Source organism: Amphiura filiformis, chromosome 20 (assembly GCF_039555335.1).
Source record: "Amphiura filiformis chromosome 20, Afil_fr2py, whole genome shotgun sequence".
Taxonomy (NCBI): Eukaryota; Metazoa; Echinodermata; class Ophiuroidea; order Amphilepidida; family Amphiuridae; genus Amphiura; species Amphiura filiformis.
In genome coordinates, this window is record NC_092647.1 from 8,977,253 (window position 1) to 8,998,310 (window position 21,058).

Below are 21,058 nucleotides of genomic sequence, written 5' to 3' on the forward strand. Positions count from 1 at the left end.
TGGATTCGCGTTTGGACTTTTATATTTTGGATTCCAACTTTGGATAAATTTAGATTCATTCCCAATTGGTAAATAGATTTCTGATTATCGGCATTAAAAAGTAGGCCTGGATTTTCGGCAAGAAATCACTTTTAATTTGCTGTAAAATTTAGTTCCAAATTTCTGTGAGTACAGAAATTTCTTTGTATATTTTAAACCCTTGGGATTTATGTAAAGGAGTAATTCTTGTATTTTATTGCTACTCTTCTCAGTCACAATTCAAGACTTTCTTAAACAAGAAATTCCCTTAAAAAGGAGCCTGGGTTGAAATCCTGATTAAATATTTATAGGCTCAACTTCTCCATTTATATTTCATGTCACACTCTCATCAATATTTGTATTTACCATTTTTAAATATATACGCCTTTATAATATAACAAATCTCACGACAATCAAACTTCAATTTGTATTTCAGTTGTCATTTTATTTTACCATTTCAAAGTCTCAGTCTGAATTATTGTTTATTAATATATGAAATGAATGATGATGATTTTGAGGTCGAAGTTTTCAATCATTTCATTTACCGTTTCATACGTAAATGGTTGATTTTATATGAGAGATTGCGACTTGACATCCAATCATCATCACGCATGGATGATCTTCCCTGTTCCCAATTTATAGGCCTTTCTTTCATGACGTCCTTATCATTTTATTTGATCATTAGAAATATGTCCTTTTATTTGCTCTTCAGTTTAGATATTAAACAGTCCTTCAGAGTCTTTATTCTCCATCTTCATATTATGATATGTGCAGCGCCCTCGTGAGGCTCGCGTCATCCTTGCAATATCAATATATTTTAAAATCAAATACAATGTATCATGAAGAAATAAAGACAAAATAATCGGCAAAATTCCAGTACAAGATGATTTTATGCAAACGGCACAGTTCACCGCATTAGAAATGTACAGTAGCCTCCTTGTATTTATCTCCAATTTTATTTGGCGACTTTTGTTTCTGCACATGCACAGTTGTAATTGCGAAAGAGCTTATACACACTTAACGATTTGCGCCAGTCAGAAACTTGAAAAAAATTCTTTAAAATTTCATCAATGAATGTATATAAAAGTGGTACCAACCTTATTGTGCTTGCTAATTTAAGACTTGGTTGAAACAAAATTAAGGATCGATTGCATTTTAGTGTCCAAAAAGGCAAAATTATCATCAAAGTTCTGCCCAAATCTGCACCCTTTAATTGCGAAGGGTTCAGAATTCGAATCGGAAATTAAAATATACGATCTTTGCGATCAAAAACACAAAATTACAACTTTAAACATACTATTGGCAAAAGACATTATTACCAAACAATATAGAATAGAAAATTTGACATCAATTTCTCAAAAGATTGAAGAAATATGCTCACCAGACATTGAGAAAGTACGCAATCCAATTCCCATTCAAACGTGTGGGAAACTGAAAGTGCATAATCCCCACTAGTACATACCACTACCAGTTCGCCCCAATACAGGTACAATGTACATACCATGACCAGTTCGCCCCAATACATGTACATACTACATACCAAGACAAGTTCGCCCCAATTGACTCACTGTGTAAACTGTAATGTGCTGTGAATGCAGTGCATGCGGTCATACGGCCAATCAATACAACTTCCAATTGTTTGCATTTAGTTTAGGGCATATATTCATGTATTAAGGTATAATCAATATGACCTCCCATCGGTATTCAGCGTGTCACCTCTCGAGTGCATGGATGTATTTTTAATGTGCTTATAAATTATTATTATGCATCACAAGTATTATTATTATCATTATCATTATCATTATCATTATCATTATTTCACACACACACACACCCAGCCCCCCACATATATATCATTTTATTTTGTATTCTTGTCTTTGTCAAGTTTGTTTTATTTCCTTAACTTTGTATTACATATAACAGTATTGGTCAGCTATGGTGTGTGGTATGTAATGCACAGGTCAAAAGTGAAATAGTATGGCCTGCCCATATACAGGGTAGAAAACACAAAGATGTAAGTATGTAGCATTTTACATTGTTATTATTATTTGCTATTTAATCTTTCTTTTAGGCCTGTTATCGACTGTCGATGTGTCAGTATTACCCTCGATATGACCCTAAATCTGACATGCCAAAATAAATTTTCCCTTTTCTACACTTTACGACATTATCAAAAAAAAAAGTTTTCATGTTATTTTGTCCGAATAAGCTTACCGTACGACCATGTTTTCATTGGAATGTTGAAAATTACCTCCCAAAGTTGACCCGAACCCGGAAGTAGAATGAACCAGGAAGTATGTATACACCGGAAGTCTGCAAAATTTTGTAACTCATATTGGCGTGATTTAAGGGGGTACTACACCCCTGTGGTAAATTTGTGACTATTTTTGTATTTTTCTCAAGAACTAGAAACACACTGGTAACAAAAGTTACGTATATTGTTGGGGCAAGGAATCCAATTACTACACTGAAATTTCAGTGACTCAAGACAAGCGGTTCAGTATATATGATAGGAAATGAGGTACATCCTAGCGGTACCTCATTTCTTATTATAAATAACGAACTGCTTGTCTTGGGCCACTGAAATTCCAGTGTAGTAATTGGATTCCTTGCCCCTATAACATATTTAAATTTTGTTACCAGTGTGTTATTAGTTTTTGAGAAAAGTGCAAAAATAGTCACAAATTTATCGAAGGGTGTAGTACCCCCTTAAAGCTTACAAATGTATCTATCGACTTTTTTCAGCATTTTTGAATATCATTATGAGTTTCGACACGTGTCGATTGTCGTATATTTTCCCCCGACAAAGTGTTGAATTAGAAATCATGTGTCGATAACAGGCCTACATTCTAGAAAGCTCTTTCAGTACATTTGTACTAGTCTCCCAAGAGTTCCAGATAAAACAACAATATAATAAATACAACATACATGTAAAGCATTTACAAAATTTGAAGAAACAAATATGTGATGCGATCACGCAAAATCAGTCGGAACTCAGAAATATTAATTTTCAGTTTCTTATAGGATAGTAAAAAGCAATTACGAAGCTGCATTTTGCAGAAAACCCCCATTGAAATTCCACAACCAGTTCCAAAGATATGAGCAATTAAAGAGTTTCCAAAACAAAAGGAAACAAAAGAAAATATTGCCTTTGTTTGGCTATATCTCAAAATCAATATTTCCGAGTTCCGAATGATTTTGCTTCATCGCATCACAGGTAAACAATCTTATTAGAGTGCGTATCATGTATTATGTAATCATTAATTATAATGTGATGAACTTGAAAGCAATAGTGTAGACTCAAACAGTTACTCTAACTGTCGTTTTATCTTTTCTGTTTCGGGAGCTCTATTGTTCAGAAACAAAAACGCAAGGGATTATGTGAGTTGATCTGTTCCTTGAATTCATTGAGCTTATTTCAATAGATATGGATGCCTGTTATTAATAAAGGCTGGATAAGACAAGATTATGGAACACCCACATGTGTTAGTGGTCTAGCGCCCCTTTCGCTGGTCAATGATTAACAAATAATATACATTTAAAATAGATTTGAGTCTGGCAATTTTGCCTGAAGCATTTATCAGATTACCAATTCCAATGAAAGAAATCCAATTAGTTTCACTTCAACGCACTTCTTTGGTGTTGCATATTACCAAGTTTTAAGGTGTATTTAGGACGAAAATAATTCCCCGTTTCATCTCTACTTAATCATATGACCGATTTTTGCCCGATTGCACGAATAAGTATACGTAATTCTTGGCAACACTGATTACTAGTGATTAATGTATATTTCTACGCTGGGCTATTTTCATGAGCCACTCCTGCCTAGGCTGAAGTACCTATACATCCAACGCAAGTCAATTGACTCTGTACAATTTATCGCAAATTTACGACCGTAAAATTTAGACACTTCTTTCGTCTAGATTAGCATCAACCCTCTCATCTCCACGGGCGTAGCAAGCAGGGGGACAGGGTGGACAAAGTCCATGGGCCCGAGGGTTCAGGGGCCCAAGCACAAAAGCAAACATTAAATAAGGGCTGATAATGGAGAGCAGGGCGGATTTACCATTGGGCCAGATGGGCCGGCCCAGGGCCCCAAAATGCCCAAAATTGCCCTATGCATCTTTCTGTTAACCCCAATAACAGATACCTGCTTTTGGTTTCGCTGTGTGCAAACATATTTGAAACGCACATTTGAGGCATTCCGAATAGGGATTTACACACAACAAACAGTGCAAATTAAGGCATTTTCTGTAATCAAGTGGTTTGCACTAGAAATTCACTAAATTTAAAGACAGAGTTACCTTTTTTAGTTTCTAAATGATTGTTCTTAAGTCTTTACAACATAAAACCAATTAAAAGCAAATATATCAATATACCCCCATTTTTTTGACATTTTTAGTTAAATTTACATATCAATCCTCCATATCAATCCTCGGCTCCACCCTGTCATGTTTTCACTAAAATCAAAATAACTTTGGAATGGTTTATGCTACATAAATTGTTATGGTATCAATACAAAGGTCTCATCAAAAGCTTTAAATTGATAGGTAATTTGTCTAGGTAGGTGACACCCTTGACTTAAAAATACTAAGAATTAGCACAAAAAATCTCGCACAAAAGTATTGCTCCACCCTATTGGTGTACCCAGTATAAAACGCATGGCCATATTCATTCTTTGGTAATAATGCTTGTGCAACTAGTTATGGTCGGCCTAAAGTGGATTTACATTAAGGGGGTACTACACCACTGGCCAATTTTGTGCCTATTTTTGCATTTTTCTCAAAAATTATAGTGCATTGGTGACAAGTAAAATATGTATATTATAGGGGCAAGGACTACAACTACTGCACTGAAAATTCAGCAACTCAAGGCAAGTAGTTATTGATTTATTGATCAAATAGTGGTTTTCCCTCATTTTTGACCGTAACTCCACAACTGTTGTCTGTGTTGAAATAAAATTTTCAGTGCAGTAGTTGTAGTCCTTGCCCCTATAATATACATATCTTACTTGTCACCAATGCGCTATAATTTTTGAGGAAAATGCAAAAATAGGCACAAAATTGGGCAGGGGTGTAGTACCCCCTTTTAAGCAATTTAAAACTATCTTTTTCATAATTATTTAAATTAGCAAGGAACTTGACATAGAAATAAGTATAGTTTGATCACCTCGTAATTGGTGGGAATTATTAGGCTTTTGCCATGACTATGTGTATTAGGAAGTAGACAAAAGTATATGATGCTTCTTGCAAGATGTCACAATTCAATGTTATAATAAGGTCGGCCAATTACGAGCTGATCAAACTGTAATTTTATCATTCTGGTATAGTGGTATTAAAGGTTAATGAAATTGGATTGAAAAGAGTATTTCTTTCTTCCAGAAAGAAGTATAACAATAATGGCTAGAAACTGTGAGTGAAATCATTTGTCTTGTCAGTATGCAAGTATCATTGTCGTCACAAGTATGCAAGTTTTAGGCTATAAATCGACCAGTTGCCCAAGTAAGAACTTAATTAGCAGTTTGTACAGGCAGTATTCATGTGTATGATAGTCATGGCTGAACCAGTCAAAGATATATTCCATATCATCTGTCCCATCTTATACCAGTGAATGTATTCAACAAGGCCGAGGCCTCTTAGCAGGGATTTATATTTCATACCTGGTCAATGTCATTATAACATGAGCAATAACCTGTTTCTTTTATTAGAATGTAGCCACCTTAAAAGTAGCTAAAACAGCACCAGCCAGACCTCCACCAGAGCCAGCTGTGGTAAAACTACCACCTGCACAACCAAAGTCCATCCTGAAAAGAAGACCAGATGATCCATCAGTATATCGACGACCAGCTGATCCATCTCCAATGGTTAAGAAACCTAAGGTAGAAGAGTCACCTGATGTAGCTGCATCTAGTGGGTAAGAAACTGTGAGGATACATGTAGTAACTTGTAGGTTGTTGTATGGCATAACCTTTGTGTATCAAGCCATATAATGTGTGTCCCCACAGAGTGCTACAGAGAGCGTACCACCAGTGAAAGTCTCCGCATCATCCGATAATGAGGGCCAATTGTTCCATGAAATGCGACAGGCGAGACTGCTACGCAATTTGTTAGACACGACACGATCGAACAATCGGCCCTCATGAATATGCGAAAATCGCACTATACAATATCTGGGCGGTAGTAGTCTGTGTGTGTCCCAATCAAATTGCTTGTTAGGTGCATGGATGACATGCTCACATAGGCATAAGGTATTTTGCTGATTGAGATCAATGGGCAAACATGATGTATGCTGGGAATGAAAATGGCTCAAAAGCTAGAGAATATGTCACCCAAGATTGCGAATTTGAGCCCTTTTCCTTCCCAGCATGCAGAATCAGAATTTATTGACATTCACCATATAACAGGTATGGTCAAAATACAAAACAACACTAAATACTACAACTATTACCATTTTTTAGTGAAAGATAAAGACACAATGAAAATAAGAAAGTGACTATTATAAACTAAATAATACCGTAACACTGAAAACTAATTACTTAAAAATACTAGAAGCAAAAAATTTAAAAAGTTTCAGTGTGTCATCAAAAGAAATCGCTCTATGTGAACTAAGAAATGAAAACACTTGAAAAACTAAATCAATTTATTGATGATCGTAGATCAAATGCAGATTTAACATAATTAGCAACTACGTGAACTGTATCATGATCGTTAGCACTCATAATTAAATGAAATTTGTTATTAACAAACATTGAATTGAAATCAAATATATCACTAAATTTATCAAACAAATTAACACGCAAGTTATTATAAAGCGAACAACGCATAACAAAATGGAATTCATCTTCAACCTCGTGAAGCTCACAATAAGTACAAAGACATGAGCTGATGAGCGCTGATACGAAGTTTACAGAAAGCAGATCTTGCAGAGCGGTTCAAAAACATAATATAATTCTCCATTGAAAATGTAACTTTGAACTGACAGTATGTTCGCAATTTAGGCGAGTGATTAGTAATTGAATTTAACTATAAGTTATCATCACTTTTGCCTATCGATCGCTATCAGCAATATACCTTATGGAGGTCATTGCTTTGTTATCCATCAATGACTTCCGTGTGTGACATAGCGAGAGATTACATGGTACAATGACTCCCGCATGTGGGCATCCTTTGGGCTAGACCCTCCCTCGGGTCCATGGAGAACGACTGGTAATGTAGATTACATAGCATTAAAAATCAACCCAATACATGGACCCTCCCAGTCTGTAAGCAATTTGCCTTCAAGTTCCCACAAAATGCTGGGAGTTCACTTTTACGGATTTGGAGTCACGCAATCTTTCTATATACCACATCCATGTTTTCACTACATTAACGTTTGTGTAAGCGACTAAAACAACGATATTGTATCCGACCAATCAACGCAGCTGAAATTTGAGGCTTCCCTAGCTAAATAATGTGCAAACATTTGCAAACCGCACGCGATAATATACGCAATATGGACAATAGGCCTAAGTCTGAGTCGAGTGGTTGCCTTTTATTATTGCGCGTACCATGGGTCTATCAGACGCGTGCCACTTGAGCTCAGTACCTCTCAGTTGTTGACAAGTGTCCCATCCGATCTTGCGTCACATCCCGCGGCATAGCTTTGTGCTACCATATTTGAATTGAAACTGGGGCGGGGCTTTCGTAAGTGACATCGAAACAACGTTAACTTCGTTGAACGAATATTTGGAAGGAGATCTCTAACAGATTGGACCAGTCTCGGAATCAGCGCTCAATGGACTTTCGCGTTCACTTATAATACGAGTATATTTCTATATTGCTGCATGGTTGACTGTGGTGGGTGTAATTAGTGGCGCCGATTTGTGGATGAAGAGGAATGGGTTTTTGGCATTGAAGAAAATAAGGGGGGGTTACAGGACTTTTCATATTTTTTTTCATAGGGCATTATGTAATTATTTATTGTTACATTATCCAGAGATGGAACCGAACCGAGACTGGGGGCCAGTCTACCTTTGGGCAGGAACTTATCAAGGGTATTTGTACATGATGTGATTTCGCACTGCTACAGGGTGTCCCAGAATGATCTGTACCGGTAAAGATGGAATTTTTTAGGTATGAAGGGCATGTTGAATGGTCATATTGTCTTGCATTTTTAGTTCTACATATATTTAGCTTTCTCAGATTTTTTAGATTTTAAAATTGGACGTTTCTAGTAGAAGTTATAGAAGATTGCGTAAAATGGTGAATTCTAAGTTTTGACAACGCAACCTATTTTGAAAATCTGTAACATTACTAACCGCTCAGCACAAAGCTATTTGGAAAAAGTTATGCGGATGATCTAGTTGTGCCCTGTTCATATTTCCACTAAATAGCCGATATCTATCTATTATTTATGACGTTACGAAGCCATGATCATATGGCATTAAGGGTTTGTGGCCTAATCCCATTCTCTCTTTGGCGGTAGTTTTAAATATAGTTAATGTGGTGTGAGGTCCATGTCATTTGAAATGCTTGCAGAGATCAAACTGGTTGTGGTACAGAAAAGACGGCTCCTCAATTTACTGTACAGTAGCGTGGATTTCTTTCAAAAACTTACTGGCAAACCGGCAGCTATGTTGAGACGCAAAGAAGATTCATTAGACGATAGTGTATAACGTAAAGAAGTTTGACGAGCACGGAATTGTCAGGAATCGGCAGAGTGAAGCTTCAGGTGCTCGTAAGACTGTAAGAACTAGAGCGAACATTGCAGCTGTCCGGCAAGCTTTAAGGCGTGACCCCAACAGTAGTTGTCGTCGAAATGCTGTGCCAAACATTCCACGTTCTTCATTTAATCGTATCGTGCCATTTTTCAAAGGTATGCGAGTCGTTTTTCATCGATTTTACATTATTGCATGGCACGCCAAAACAAATAAAGGTAGCGTGCTGAAATTAACAGAATAAGTAGGAGACATGTCCAACATTATAATGCTGGTATCAAAAATAGATACACTGCCCGTCTTCTATTTTTAGTTATTTTTGCAAACACGGTACAAATCATTCTGGGACACCCTGTATAATTGGTAAATCCATTTTAGCCTGTACAAGGCAAAATCTAAGTTGTGATTTAAGTTGTTGTGTATTTCAAACAATTTCAGAGAATAAATTCAATGGGCTACACTCCCTATGGAAGCCATGACCTCAATCTCTTACACAGGGGGTGAAGTTTTTAATTGCAGTCAACCATTCAGGCAACCCCATTTTAAATTCACATTCCCTGTGTGGAAGACTATAAGATGATGTCTTCCATGATAGGGAGTAAATGGATTTCACCTGGAATAGCCCAATTGCTCCTTTCTATCCAACCATATAAATACATGCAGGAATGGTCATGTTCTATGTGTATGATAACATGTGTCTATGTTTGTAATTGCTAGATTACCAGCAGACTTCTTTGATAGTTCATCAACATCTAGTAATAATAAAACACAACAAACTACAAATCAACAGTGCAGTGGATCAACACAAACCAATAGTAGCAGTAACCCTGATTTACCTGCTGGTAAGATGATCACCAAATATTACACAGTTCATTCATTTTTGCCTAAAATTTTGCCTCCAATGGGGACAGTCACAGCTGATCTCATCATGCTTTGTGATACCATAGTAGAACTGCACATGCCATTGAAAGTGTACACAAAATCCTCACTTCAACTTTCCATGACTCGATATATCAAGGGTACTTAGACTTTTGTTTGAAAAAATATGACCTCTAAAAGCTTACTTATTTTATGTATTTGCTATGAAGCAAGCAGATAGACTGCAATGCATGATGGGATACTCCCTTCAGCTGCAGTGGCGGCACCTGAATAAGAAATTGCTTTATTGGTGGTTTATATCATTATTATCCAATAACAAGAAACTGATTTATGATATGATACTGTGTCATAGAGAAAGGGCTTGGGATCTAGGCAACTGGTATGAATTGTGAAACTTGGTCAATCAGTTTGCTTGATAGTGTGCTATAAAACTGGATCAAAATAATGTTGTACTTGTAAGGGTTCATTTTTAGCATGTTAAGTATAATGTCAATTACCTACTTTGGACTTGATTTATTATTCTATCTTGTGAAGCAACATCTAGAAATATTTATTACAAGTAGAGTGCATAACCTTTTGTTAGAACTGTATTTTTTAACTTTCAACTTCAGATTTCTTTGATGCCAGTGTGTCCTCATCTAGTACAGTACCATCAACATCAGCTGAACAGTCAAGTAAAGACAAAGCATCTAATCAAGACAAAACAGAAAGGTTTGTATGATCAATATACAATCTAGCATAGTCTTATTTGAAAGGCTGTAAATACTGTTCTCCAAGGAAAATTGCCAAGAAGCTTTTATTTCATTACTATAGCATGGACATATATATGCCAAGTGTCATTCACACACACAATTTTTAACTTGTGATTCAAACATTCACACACAAAATTTTGAACTTGATACAAGTTTACTTTTTGATGCAGAAACAACACATGCCACAATACCATTTTCACCCTGATGTGGCAGTAACGTCAGTGCACATTTCATTGGGCACAGCTTCAAATTGCTAGCATTCGCTCAAAGCACTGGACTGGCATACACACACACGCACTTAATGACATAGATGCATGGACGAAACAGCTACCTCAACGCGTTGATGTAACTGCCAATACACCTTATTCCATGTATTTCACATAGATGCAAAACGTACTGAAGTCCTATTTCTGAGAAAAGTAATTATTTGTTGATATGGCAATTTTGGTTGGGTTAAGGGGGTACTACACCCCTGACAAAATTTGTGCCTATTTTTGCATTTTTCTAAAAAAGTATAACACATTGGTGACAAGTTTGATATGTATATTATAGGGGCAAGGACTGCAACTACTGCACTGGAAATTTTATTTCAGCACAGACAACAGTTGTGGAGTTACAGTCAAAAATGAGGGGAAACCAGTATTTGATCAATAAATCAATAACTACTTGTCTTGAGTTGCTGAATTTTAGGTGCAGTAGTTGTAGTCTTTGCCCCTATAATATACATATCTTACTTGTCCCCAATGCGCTATAATTTTGGAGAAAACTGCAAAATTAGGCACACAATTGGGTAGGGGTGTAGTACCCCCTTAATTGTGTTAATATTGTGTGTGGGTTAATGTAACGCCATAGGGAACCAAAATATTGGGTTTAGTTCAAATTCTTAAATTTCATTTGTTTTTATTACATTAAAAAAATTAGCAGACCAATTCTATAAACAATAGTGCATGTATTGAGTGCATAATATCTAACATGTCTGTGTGATGTTTGTAGTAAATATAAATTGTACTTCATGATTGAAAACAAAATGGATTTTTCTTTTACCAATATGATCCATGTCAACATGTTATTTGAGGACTATAAACTAGTACAATAATTATGTGCCTGTGTAGTGTGATTACCACAAGTGACACAGGGTCTTCATGCATTGCATCACTACCTGAAATAAGGCATAAGGTTAGTGTCAGGTTGAATATCAAGTCAGATGAGACATACACTTTAAAATTAGGGATTTTTGGTATAGACAAATCCAAGGAGCCAAGTCATGGTCAGGATTTGGTCGGACATCTTTGGGTAGCCGCTAGCACCAACCTGGTGTTTTGAGCATCCAATTGTGCAAATAAAAGCTGCCTAACACCTAGAGAAGATGCAAGGACGAGGAGGGTTAATAGAATAATAGCTAATAATATATATAATGGAGATAATTCCGCAGGTAATCCCGTCGCATCTATTCATACATAGTCCTTTTGTTCGCAAGTATACATCAATGCATAGATACCGTGTGTAGTTAATCCGATTATTATGTCACTTTAACAGCGAATAGACCATGCTGTGTGTTTTGTCGAAGGGAACTGTATTGTGTTATTCTTTTGTCTACCTGTGTTTTCGCGGAAGGTGTAAAACGGGTGATGGAATGCAGTTTAATATTTCCGCCAAGGCCGAATCATTTCACATTTTGAGTGCATTGTAGCCGACGGCTACCCAACTAAAGGCTGCTAGTCAGGTGTAGGAATGCGTGGATTTGGATTCGTCTATTGCACTTTTTATTGGTGCATACAGCCTGTCGACCAACCATGTCATCAGTAGAAGGCTGAATGCACATGCTTAGTAGGCACTGGTATGGTATGCACTCAAGGTACAGGAATTGAGCTATATTAAAAAAGGTGTGTGGGGACCACGGAATTAAAACCAGAAAACCAGGAATCGACCGCCATCTTGATACAGGCATGGAGCAAAAATTGGTGGTATTCGATTTCCCTCGGAATGCGCTCGAGGCATTCGTTGTCATGCAAGCATGACATGGATGATGGGCGCATTTGAAAGACGCACTTAATGCGACCTGCACGCGAGGTTTCTGATGGTATAAAAATGTTGCTGGAGTAAGTTGGGGGGATGAGGTCTTCCACACAGGGAGTGTGAATTTCAAATGGGATTACCCGAATGGGTGACTCCATTTGAAATCTGCACCCCCTATGTATGGATATTTCAACTGGTCTGTTTTTAGGGGAAGTAACATACAGGCACTGGGCAGCTAAATCTATTGCATATATTATTGTATTACAGCAATAAATCCAATATGGCAGAGGTTCTCCCTGAAGGTTTCTTTGATGACCCAGTCATTGATGCCAAGGTTAGTCATTATATTCAACTCATAATAGCCTGAAACAATTAGTCACATTTTGAAGGTTTCTTTGATGACCCAGTCATTGATGCCAAGGTTAGTCATTATATTCAACTCATAATAGCCTGAAACAATTAGTCACATTTTGAAGGTTTCTTTGATGACCCAGTCATTGATGCCAAGGTTAGTCATTATATTCAACTCATAATAGCCTGAAACAATTAGTCACATTTTGAAGGTTTCTTTGATGACCCAGTCATTGATGCCAAGGTTAGTCATTCAACTCATAATTCAGCATCGAAGTGGTTACGTAATTCTCTTGGTTACCGGATCACGCTACTTTGGTATGCCTTCGAGTGCCATATACTTTATGTGGTGATCATTTCGATTGTGGTTCATTACTCTAGCGCGTGATCCCGTTGACATAGTAACATTACGTAACTTCGATACTGAATAGCCTGAAACAATTAGTCACATTTTGAAGGTTTCTTTGATGACCCAGTCATTGATGCCAAGGTTAGTCATTATATTCAACTCATAATAGCCTCAAACAATTAGTCACATTTTGTTACTGTAATAAAGTCTTCATGTTGGGCTAAATTTAAGTGTGTAGTTTTGTACCACATTGGCAATAATAGTTTTACCAAATTAAAAATTGTAGGGGGAGGTCTTATTACCAGTTTAGATGTGGGATGTTTGTTATGTAGGGGGGTCTTATTACCAGTTTAGATGTGGGATGTTTGTTATGTAGGGGAGGTCTTATTACCAGTTTAGATGTGGGATGTTTGTTATGTAGCGGGAGGTCTTATTACCAGTTTAGATGTGGGATGTTTGTTATGTAGGGGAGGTCTTATTACCAGTTTAGATGTGGGATGTTTGTTATGTAGGGGAGGTCTTATTACCAGTTTAGATGTGGGATGTTTGTTATGTAGGGGAGGTCTTATTACCAGTTTAGATGTGGGATGTTTGTTATGTAGGGGGAGGTCTTATTACCAGTTTAGATGTGGGATGTTTGTTATATAGGGGGAGGTCTTATTACCAGTTTAGATGTGGGATGTTTGTTATGTAGGGGGAGGTCTTATTACCAGTTTAGATGTGGGATGTTTGTTATATAGGGGGAGGTCTTATTACCAGTTTAGATGTGGGATGTTTGTTATGTAGGGGGAGGTCTTATTACCAGTTTAGATGTGGGATGTTTGTTATGTAGGGGGAGGTCTTATTACCAGTTTAGATGTGGGATGTTTGTTATATAGGGGAGGTCTTATTACCAGTTTAGATGTGGGATGTTTGTTATGTAGGGGAGGTCTTATTACCAGTTTAGATGTGGGATGTTTGTTATGTAGGGGAGGTCTTATTACCAGTTTAGATGTGGGATGTTTGTTATGTAGGGGAGGTCTTATTACCAGTTTAGATGTGGGATGTTTGTTATGTAGGGGAGGTCTTATTACCAGTTTAGATGTGGGATGTTTGTTATGTAGGGGAGGTCTTATTACCAGTTTAGATGTGGGATGTTTGTTATGTAGGGGAGGTCTTATTACCAGTTTAGATGTGGGATGTTTGTTATGTAGGGGAGGTCTTATTACCAGTTTAGATGTGGGATGTTTGTTATGTAGGGGAGGTCTTATTACCAGTTTAGATGTGGGATGTTTGTTATGTAGGGGAGGTCTTATTACCAGTTTAGATGTGGGATGTTTGTTATATAGGGTGAGGTCTTATTACCAGTTTAGATGTGGGATGTTTGTTATGTAGGGGGAGGTCTTATTACCAGTTTAGATGTGGGATGTTTGTTATATAGGGGGAGGTCTTATTACCAGTTTAGATGTGGGATGTTTGTTATGTAGGGGAGGTCTTATTACCAGTTTAGATGTGGGATGTTTGTTATGTAGGGGGCGGTCTTATTACCAGTTTAGATGTGGGATGTTTGTTATGTAGGGGAGGTCTTATTACCAGTTTAGATGTGGGATGTTTGTTATGTAGGGGAGGTCTTATTACCAGTTTAGATGTGGGATGTTTGTTATGTAGGGGGAGGTCTTATTACCAGTTTAGATGTGGGATGTTTGTTATGTAGGGGGAGGTCTTATTACCAGTTTAGATGTGGGATGTTTGTTCATCACTGGTTGTTGCCTATGATTTTGTTATTATGTTTAGCTAATGTCTCTAATCATATGTATTATTTCTGGCCAGGTTCGTAATGTGGAAGTAAGGAACACAATGGAGGAAGAATGGACAAAATTCCAGAAAGAAATGGAGACACAACAGCAGGTTAGGTTTTGGTTATTGTCTTGTTTGTGTGCATTACTCTGTGTGTGATTGTGTTACAAATGAACAACTTTAAACAAGAGTCAAGTAACTAATGGGCTATATATTCCAGTTGAAATCCATACACCCCCTATGGAAGACATGAATTTAATGTGAATTTTAAATGGGGTTACCTGAATGGATGACTCAACTTGAAATTTATACTCCCTGTGTGAAAGGATAAGGCCATGTCTGCCAGAGGGGGTGTATGGATTTCAACTGGAATAGCCCAGTAGAGATGAGTTTGTATATATAGTTTGTTTGTATAGCCTATGGTATAGTTTGTTTGTATAGCCTATGGTATAGCTTGATTTTTGAAGAAGAATAAGGTGATGGAGATGTGCCAAAAAGAAATGGGAGACACAACAGCAATTTAGCAATAAGACATTTTTTTAAACATTTTGTGTAGCTAGGGTTGCACAACTAAGTCATTTATATTCATAGTTGCATCATTTAGTAGTAATAGCAACTTTTGGTTGGCTTTAATAAAATGCAAAATTTCTTCCAAAAGTTAAGAATATAACAAATTACAAAATATAAAACAAGTCACAATGTGGCATGAAACACTTAAATGCACTAATCAAATACGCCCCCATCCCAGGAAATGAAGTCACCTGGCATAGGTGTGGCGGCTGGGACGAGGCAACTGTTCCTCCCCTGACACTTTAAAAAGAAACATTTCCTGCTCTTAGTACTGTTTAAATACGCACACATTCCTAACTTGATTTGGGTATAAAATAGTGTAAAATTTTGCGCGCTTCACACAAAATGCTCTTGACTTTTACTTCGAATAATATGAAACTGAAAATCTTGGAATGTAATTAGTCCACAAATTTCACACAACATCAGACATACGGGTGGGGGTTGGGTTGATATGGGGTAAATTCCCCCATTTTGGGTTTTTACTGGGGCCCCCAGATGCCCCCAGTAAAAATCCAAAATTATGAAAGTTTCAACTTTTTGAGGCAATTTTGATATATAATTGGATCAATTGAGCCTATATTTATTGGTCAAGCTATGAGTTGTAAAAATATTGGATGAGACGTAGTCAAGTCCAGGGCTAGTATTAAAACTCATAGCAAAGCCAATTTTGGATCCAATATTTTTATACGCTTTGATTCATCAAAACATAATAATGTGCAAAATTGGTTGTTTTCTGCCCCTCTTAAATTCCCAAAGTATAACAAATCATTAACATAATCAATTACAAGTTACAAATACCAGGGTAACACGATTTGCCTACTATAGTTCTTCATCAATTTCAAAACAATTTTTGGTCTCATCCAAAAGATTCGTCATTTCAGTGGTTTCCTCTTCTTGGAAACATAGATCCTCTTTAAAAGGAAATTGCATACTATTATTGCTGTTTATGTTGTCGCTGTGCTTACGCTTGACCAAAAACCGTACAATCCATCGAATCAGTGAGTTGATTTTAATCGCGAGTAGAATCTGCCAGGTAAATAAGGTTGTTGCCATCATCATGCTCATCATTGGATCATGATCCCAGGTCGTTGAGTGTTGCAAGGGGTTATATAACACAAACCCCACCACCAAAAACCACATCCCATGGAGAAGTAAAAATATGACAAACATATTGTCTAAGAGTGGGTCCCCTAGTTTCCATGCTTGAACTAAAAGACAAACAGCAGACCCAGCTATTGCAATGATCAGTAAATGGTGTAAATGTACCTCAAGTGGGTCGTCCCTCCCTTCGAGATGAAAATAAAATAAAAATGCTTTGACAAAAAATGGTAAGGATTGAAAGAGTTTTTCCATTTCAGGTTGTAGGCCTAGTTTATATTTAGTCTGGCCTAGGATGACAATGCTGCAATACAGTCCAAAGAATGTGAATATTGTCCCATGTTGCCAGTTGTTCAGATTAGTACTGAAATTCCCTTTGCTATCAAAGAATTCAAATCGACTGTATCCAAGTTGGCTTAGTGCTCCACCAATTGAGCATGCTAAAGTGATGACACCTTGGACAAGCCTGTCATGTTGAAATAAGAGCACATCTCGTACTATTGTAACATTCTCCATGGGTTCAAATCCTGCCTGGTAACTATTCTCAGTAAGCCATTTACTGCGATGTTTCAAATAATTTGCTGGGTATTCCACGACTTTTTTATTCCCGAATTTGACATTGTTATGTGCTTGCTTAATCGCATGCCATATCGCATATAGTATGAACATGATTCCTGGCGTCGCATATCCAGCGAATGTGCCCATTGTGGACGATTAATGTATACACCAATCCGAGAAGCGTTTACTGTATTTGGCCCTCTATTGGCGGCAACACAGATGTACCAGATCGGGAGCTTTAACTCGTAATTCAATACGCATGATTGGGTATTGAATATCACTGTTGTGTACAATTCCGGGTACAATTCTGTATAGCACACAATAAATAATGGATGGAACCCCGACCTCGGGACACCGCAGTTTTACATCGGGGACACCGCAGTAATGGCGAAGTCGGATAGGTGTATAATGCACCAAATTTATGTTACTTATTCAATGTTCCACTAATATCCGATCACTTTTAAAGTATCCGATCACTTTTAAAGCGTAATGTTAGTCCATCCAAAGCTAGATTGTCCTGTTACTCACGTTGTAGTTCATCAACACTGGCATTAGTTATAGCTACTTCATCAACAGCGTTAATCCTGTAATTAATTAGCTACTTCATCAACAGCGTTAATTGTCTTGTAATAGTCATGTGATCAAAGATCTTTTAGTAAAGCTAGATGAGAATAAGTATATGTTCACGTAACCTCCTTCAACTCATTTGCATAGAATTGGATACCAAGATCGTATTCTGATTCGTCGATAGCATACTTTTGGATACCTCCATATTTGGGTTTACCTAATTAATTATTAATGACGATTACGTTGTTTACATCATGACGTCATTAGAGCTTGTCACTCGTCCGATTCGAAACACGAAAAGCATTTGCCCTTTTCTTCCCATTAATGTTATATCATGAAATACCATATAGCGGAGGTGTTAGTTTTTTATATAAGGAAAATATTCAAACCGATGACCCCATGTTGACAATGGCTAAATATGCTGTATTAGTTCTGGAAAGGGTCCGGCGACGGTCCGCCATTTTTTTTCCTTCAGATTTTGATGTCATTTAGTAGACTTGCTTACCAGTCGTTTTCATTATCCTAACTACAGTTTGCACATTGAAAAGTGAACTTGACGTACGTGATGCGAAAAATTCTTGCCGTACCTTTTTTGATTCATTTTTCAGCCGGGACGGTTACGTTTGCGGCCACGCATCGGTATAGGGATGACCGGTTCTTGTGTATATAGAATTCTGTGCATGTGATTCACTTTGTAGTTCATCAACACTGGTATCAGCAGTAGATAGCTACTTCTTCAACAGCGTATCAGCAGACCTATACTTCATTAACACTGGAATCAGCAGTAGACATATGGTAGATAGTATTTTGTCAAGATTGTTATCAACAGTAGATACTTCTTCAATTCCAATATCACTAGTAGAGAGCTACTTCATCAACACTGGTTAATTATCTTCCTCGTCCTCTCTCTGAAATGGGAAACATGAACACATCTGTTGCTTAATGGACCAGCCATTATTTATGCCAGGGGCGGGGAATTTAGGGGAACGCAAAGTTCTTTCCCGAAAAAAGGGGAACATTTTTTCCCTGGAAATAAGGGGGGAATGTGACAGTTTTGTCAACTACAGACAATATTTTAACATGATAGCAAATATAAAACCCTATACTCATACATGTGTACATGTATTAAATCAAGTTTATATTTCAGAAAACAAAGCAGTGTTAAAATTGTTGCGACACACTGCCATTGCCTAAAATGAGTTACACAAGGATAAAATGCACTGAAATCACATTTTGATTACGTCAACATCAATACCTTGACAGCAAAATGTACTGGTACATGAACTGTAAAACAAAATGACAGCAAATGCCTTTATGGGTTGGGGTCTTCCAGGTGTCATCTGAGGTCAAATTCAGTCTCCTCTGTTAGGCTTGAAGCTTTGTATCAACTTTTGAGTGCCACATTGCTCCCTTTGGTGGAGGCATCACGGTCGACGCTTTGCGTCGAAAACCGCGACATCCGAGAACCGCGGTCCATCTAGTTTTACTTATTATTTATAATCATATTTAGGCCTATGTGTGAAACCTGGAATAAAACAGGAATATGTTTTAAAACTTTCTTTCATAATAGTACAATAAACCTTTTCCCCTTGACTCCCAGTCTTGACTCTATCAAGCTTCAAATTCAACTTGAAATTCAAGTCCATGATGTGTAACATTACATTTGTATGTCAAAAACTGCCTATGCAGTAACTTGATATGGATTGGAGTGCTTTGCTGGCTAAACTGCCTATGCAGTAGCTTGATACATGGAGTGCTGTGCTGGTTATGGACCCAGAGAAATGCACTCACTTACACACACACAGATCTGGCATTATTATTGACGGTTTGTCAATAAGTTTATTTGAGAGCAGAATTTCACAGGATGTTTTGTTTTTGGTGTTTGTAGAATACTTGTACCATCTATTTATTAGACCACTAGGCACTATATTACTGTGTGCTTTTATTGAGCCTTTCAGTAGGCATCATAGTTATTGTAATCAGGATTATATGGTGCTGACTACTCCACTACTAAAAAAAGTGTAGTCATGCAACCTTATAGTGGTAGCTAGCATGACTACCATGGTATGATGTCCTTTTTACCCAGGATTGCCACTTCTCACAAATATTTGCTTAAAAAGTTACCTTTTTAAAAGTCTTGGTTAGCAGCGATGTAACTTGCGACGCCATCACCGAGTCTTCATTCTCATAGTGTTTACAATCCTCCGGGTGGTCAAGTGAAGATGCTGTGATGGCTTCGCAAGCTACATCGCTGCTAACCAAGACTCTGAAAAAGGTAACTTTTTAAGCAAATGTCAAGAATGACAGAGTCCAATATCAGTATCCATGCTGCTACTGAAATATTAATTATGTTCAAGGGTTGTTAGCACTGAGTGCTGGCTGTAGCTGACCAGTGTCGAATAGCATACTGACATACATGCTTTTACCAGCAATGTAAATTTCATTGATAATTTGATATTTTGTATTGATCCTAGGTATCAGAAAATTTACAAGAAGAGGATGAAGAAGAGGCACAAATAGAAAGAAATATTGATGAAATTGATGAACAAATGTAAGTGTTTATTCCATCCTGTATTCATTCACAGCAGTGATACATAAGAATAATAGTCTGGGTGGGTGTTCATTTATCTGTGGTGTTAGGATCAGACCTTTCTTGATATCAAGGCATTCAGCACTGTATCTTATGTCCCGTATAAAGACATATACTACATTTGCCATCATTTTTGCTTCACAAGAGCAACTTAGTTCTTAGCATAGCTATGATGGTTGAAATCAGCCCTTGACCGATCCCTCTGACTAGGAAAAATAATAAATTGACCATCATTATTTTTTATGACTGGCCCTCAAAATCTGTGTCTAGTAATTGCCTAATCTATATGCAAAATCATGCTAGAGTTTCTATACAGAAAACAGAAGAAAAAGGCTGCTTAAAATCATTAAAATTTACTCAATCTCTCCCATCTGTGATACACTTGCAGGTTTTATATTACTAATCACAGTAATCCAAATTTAGCCCAAATCATGCACATTTTTGCTCGTTTTAATGCTTAATTAATCCTGTTCATTTTTTTTTGTGAGAATTGAAACAGGCAGTAAATTAAGGTCACTCAGGTTGCACTATAGGAATTAACCTGAGCAGGACTTGAAGCTGGCCATGCAGTAGTCTGCTGGCAGGCAGCAATATGAGTGCAGAAAACAGGCTATAATAGATGATACAAATGATAAAAATGCATTTTAAAGCATGACAAAAAGAAGTTTTTTACATTTTGTATTGCATAAATCTCAGAACAACCAAATGTGATTTTTGCAACTATAGTGAAGTGGCCAAAACTTTTAATTAAAAAGAAATGAAAATTGTTACATGATTATACTTAACAAAAAAATATACTCTTTTAATTTGACATTCAGATCACTTCATCAACTTGTAAT

At 37.1% G+C, this 21,058-nt stretch overlaps 2 protein-coding genes across 2 annotated transcripts in view; one reads left to right on the forward strand and one right to left on the reverse strand.

Annotated features, from left to right (window-relative positions):
- LOC140141816 (zinc finger protein 830-like) overlaps nt 1-21,058 on the forward strand; it is a 39,792-nt gene that overhangs the window by 17,420 nt on the left and 1,314 nt on the right. Inside the window, exons 2-8 of the mRNA XM_072163682.1 lie at nt 1,933-2,032; nt 5,726-5,931; nt 9,431-9,555; nt 10,204-10,303; nt 12,628-12,694; nt 14,870-14,947; nt 20,104-20,180. Of these exons, the coding sequence (XP_072019783.1) occupies nt 1,933-2,032; nt 5,726-5,931; nt 9,431-9,555; nt 10,204-10,303; nt 12,628-12,694; nt 14,870-14,947; nt 20,104-20,180 (753 nt within the window). The remainder of the gene's footprint in view (nt 1-1,932; nt 2,033-5,725; nt 5,932-9,430; nt 9,556-10,203; nt 10,304-12,627; nt 12,695-14,869; nt 14,948-20,103; nt 20,181-21,058) is intronic.
- LOC140142933 (transmembrane protein 45B-like) lies at nt 15,454-17,209 on the reverse strand. The gene has a single exon (XM_072164959.1). It carries the CDS (start codon nt 17,207-17,209, stop codon nt 16,226-16,228), a length of 984 nt encoding a protein of 327 aa, XP_072021060.1. The 3' UTR covers nt 15,454-16,225.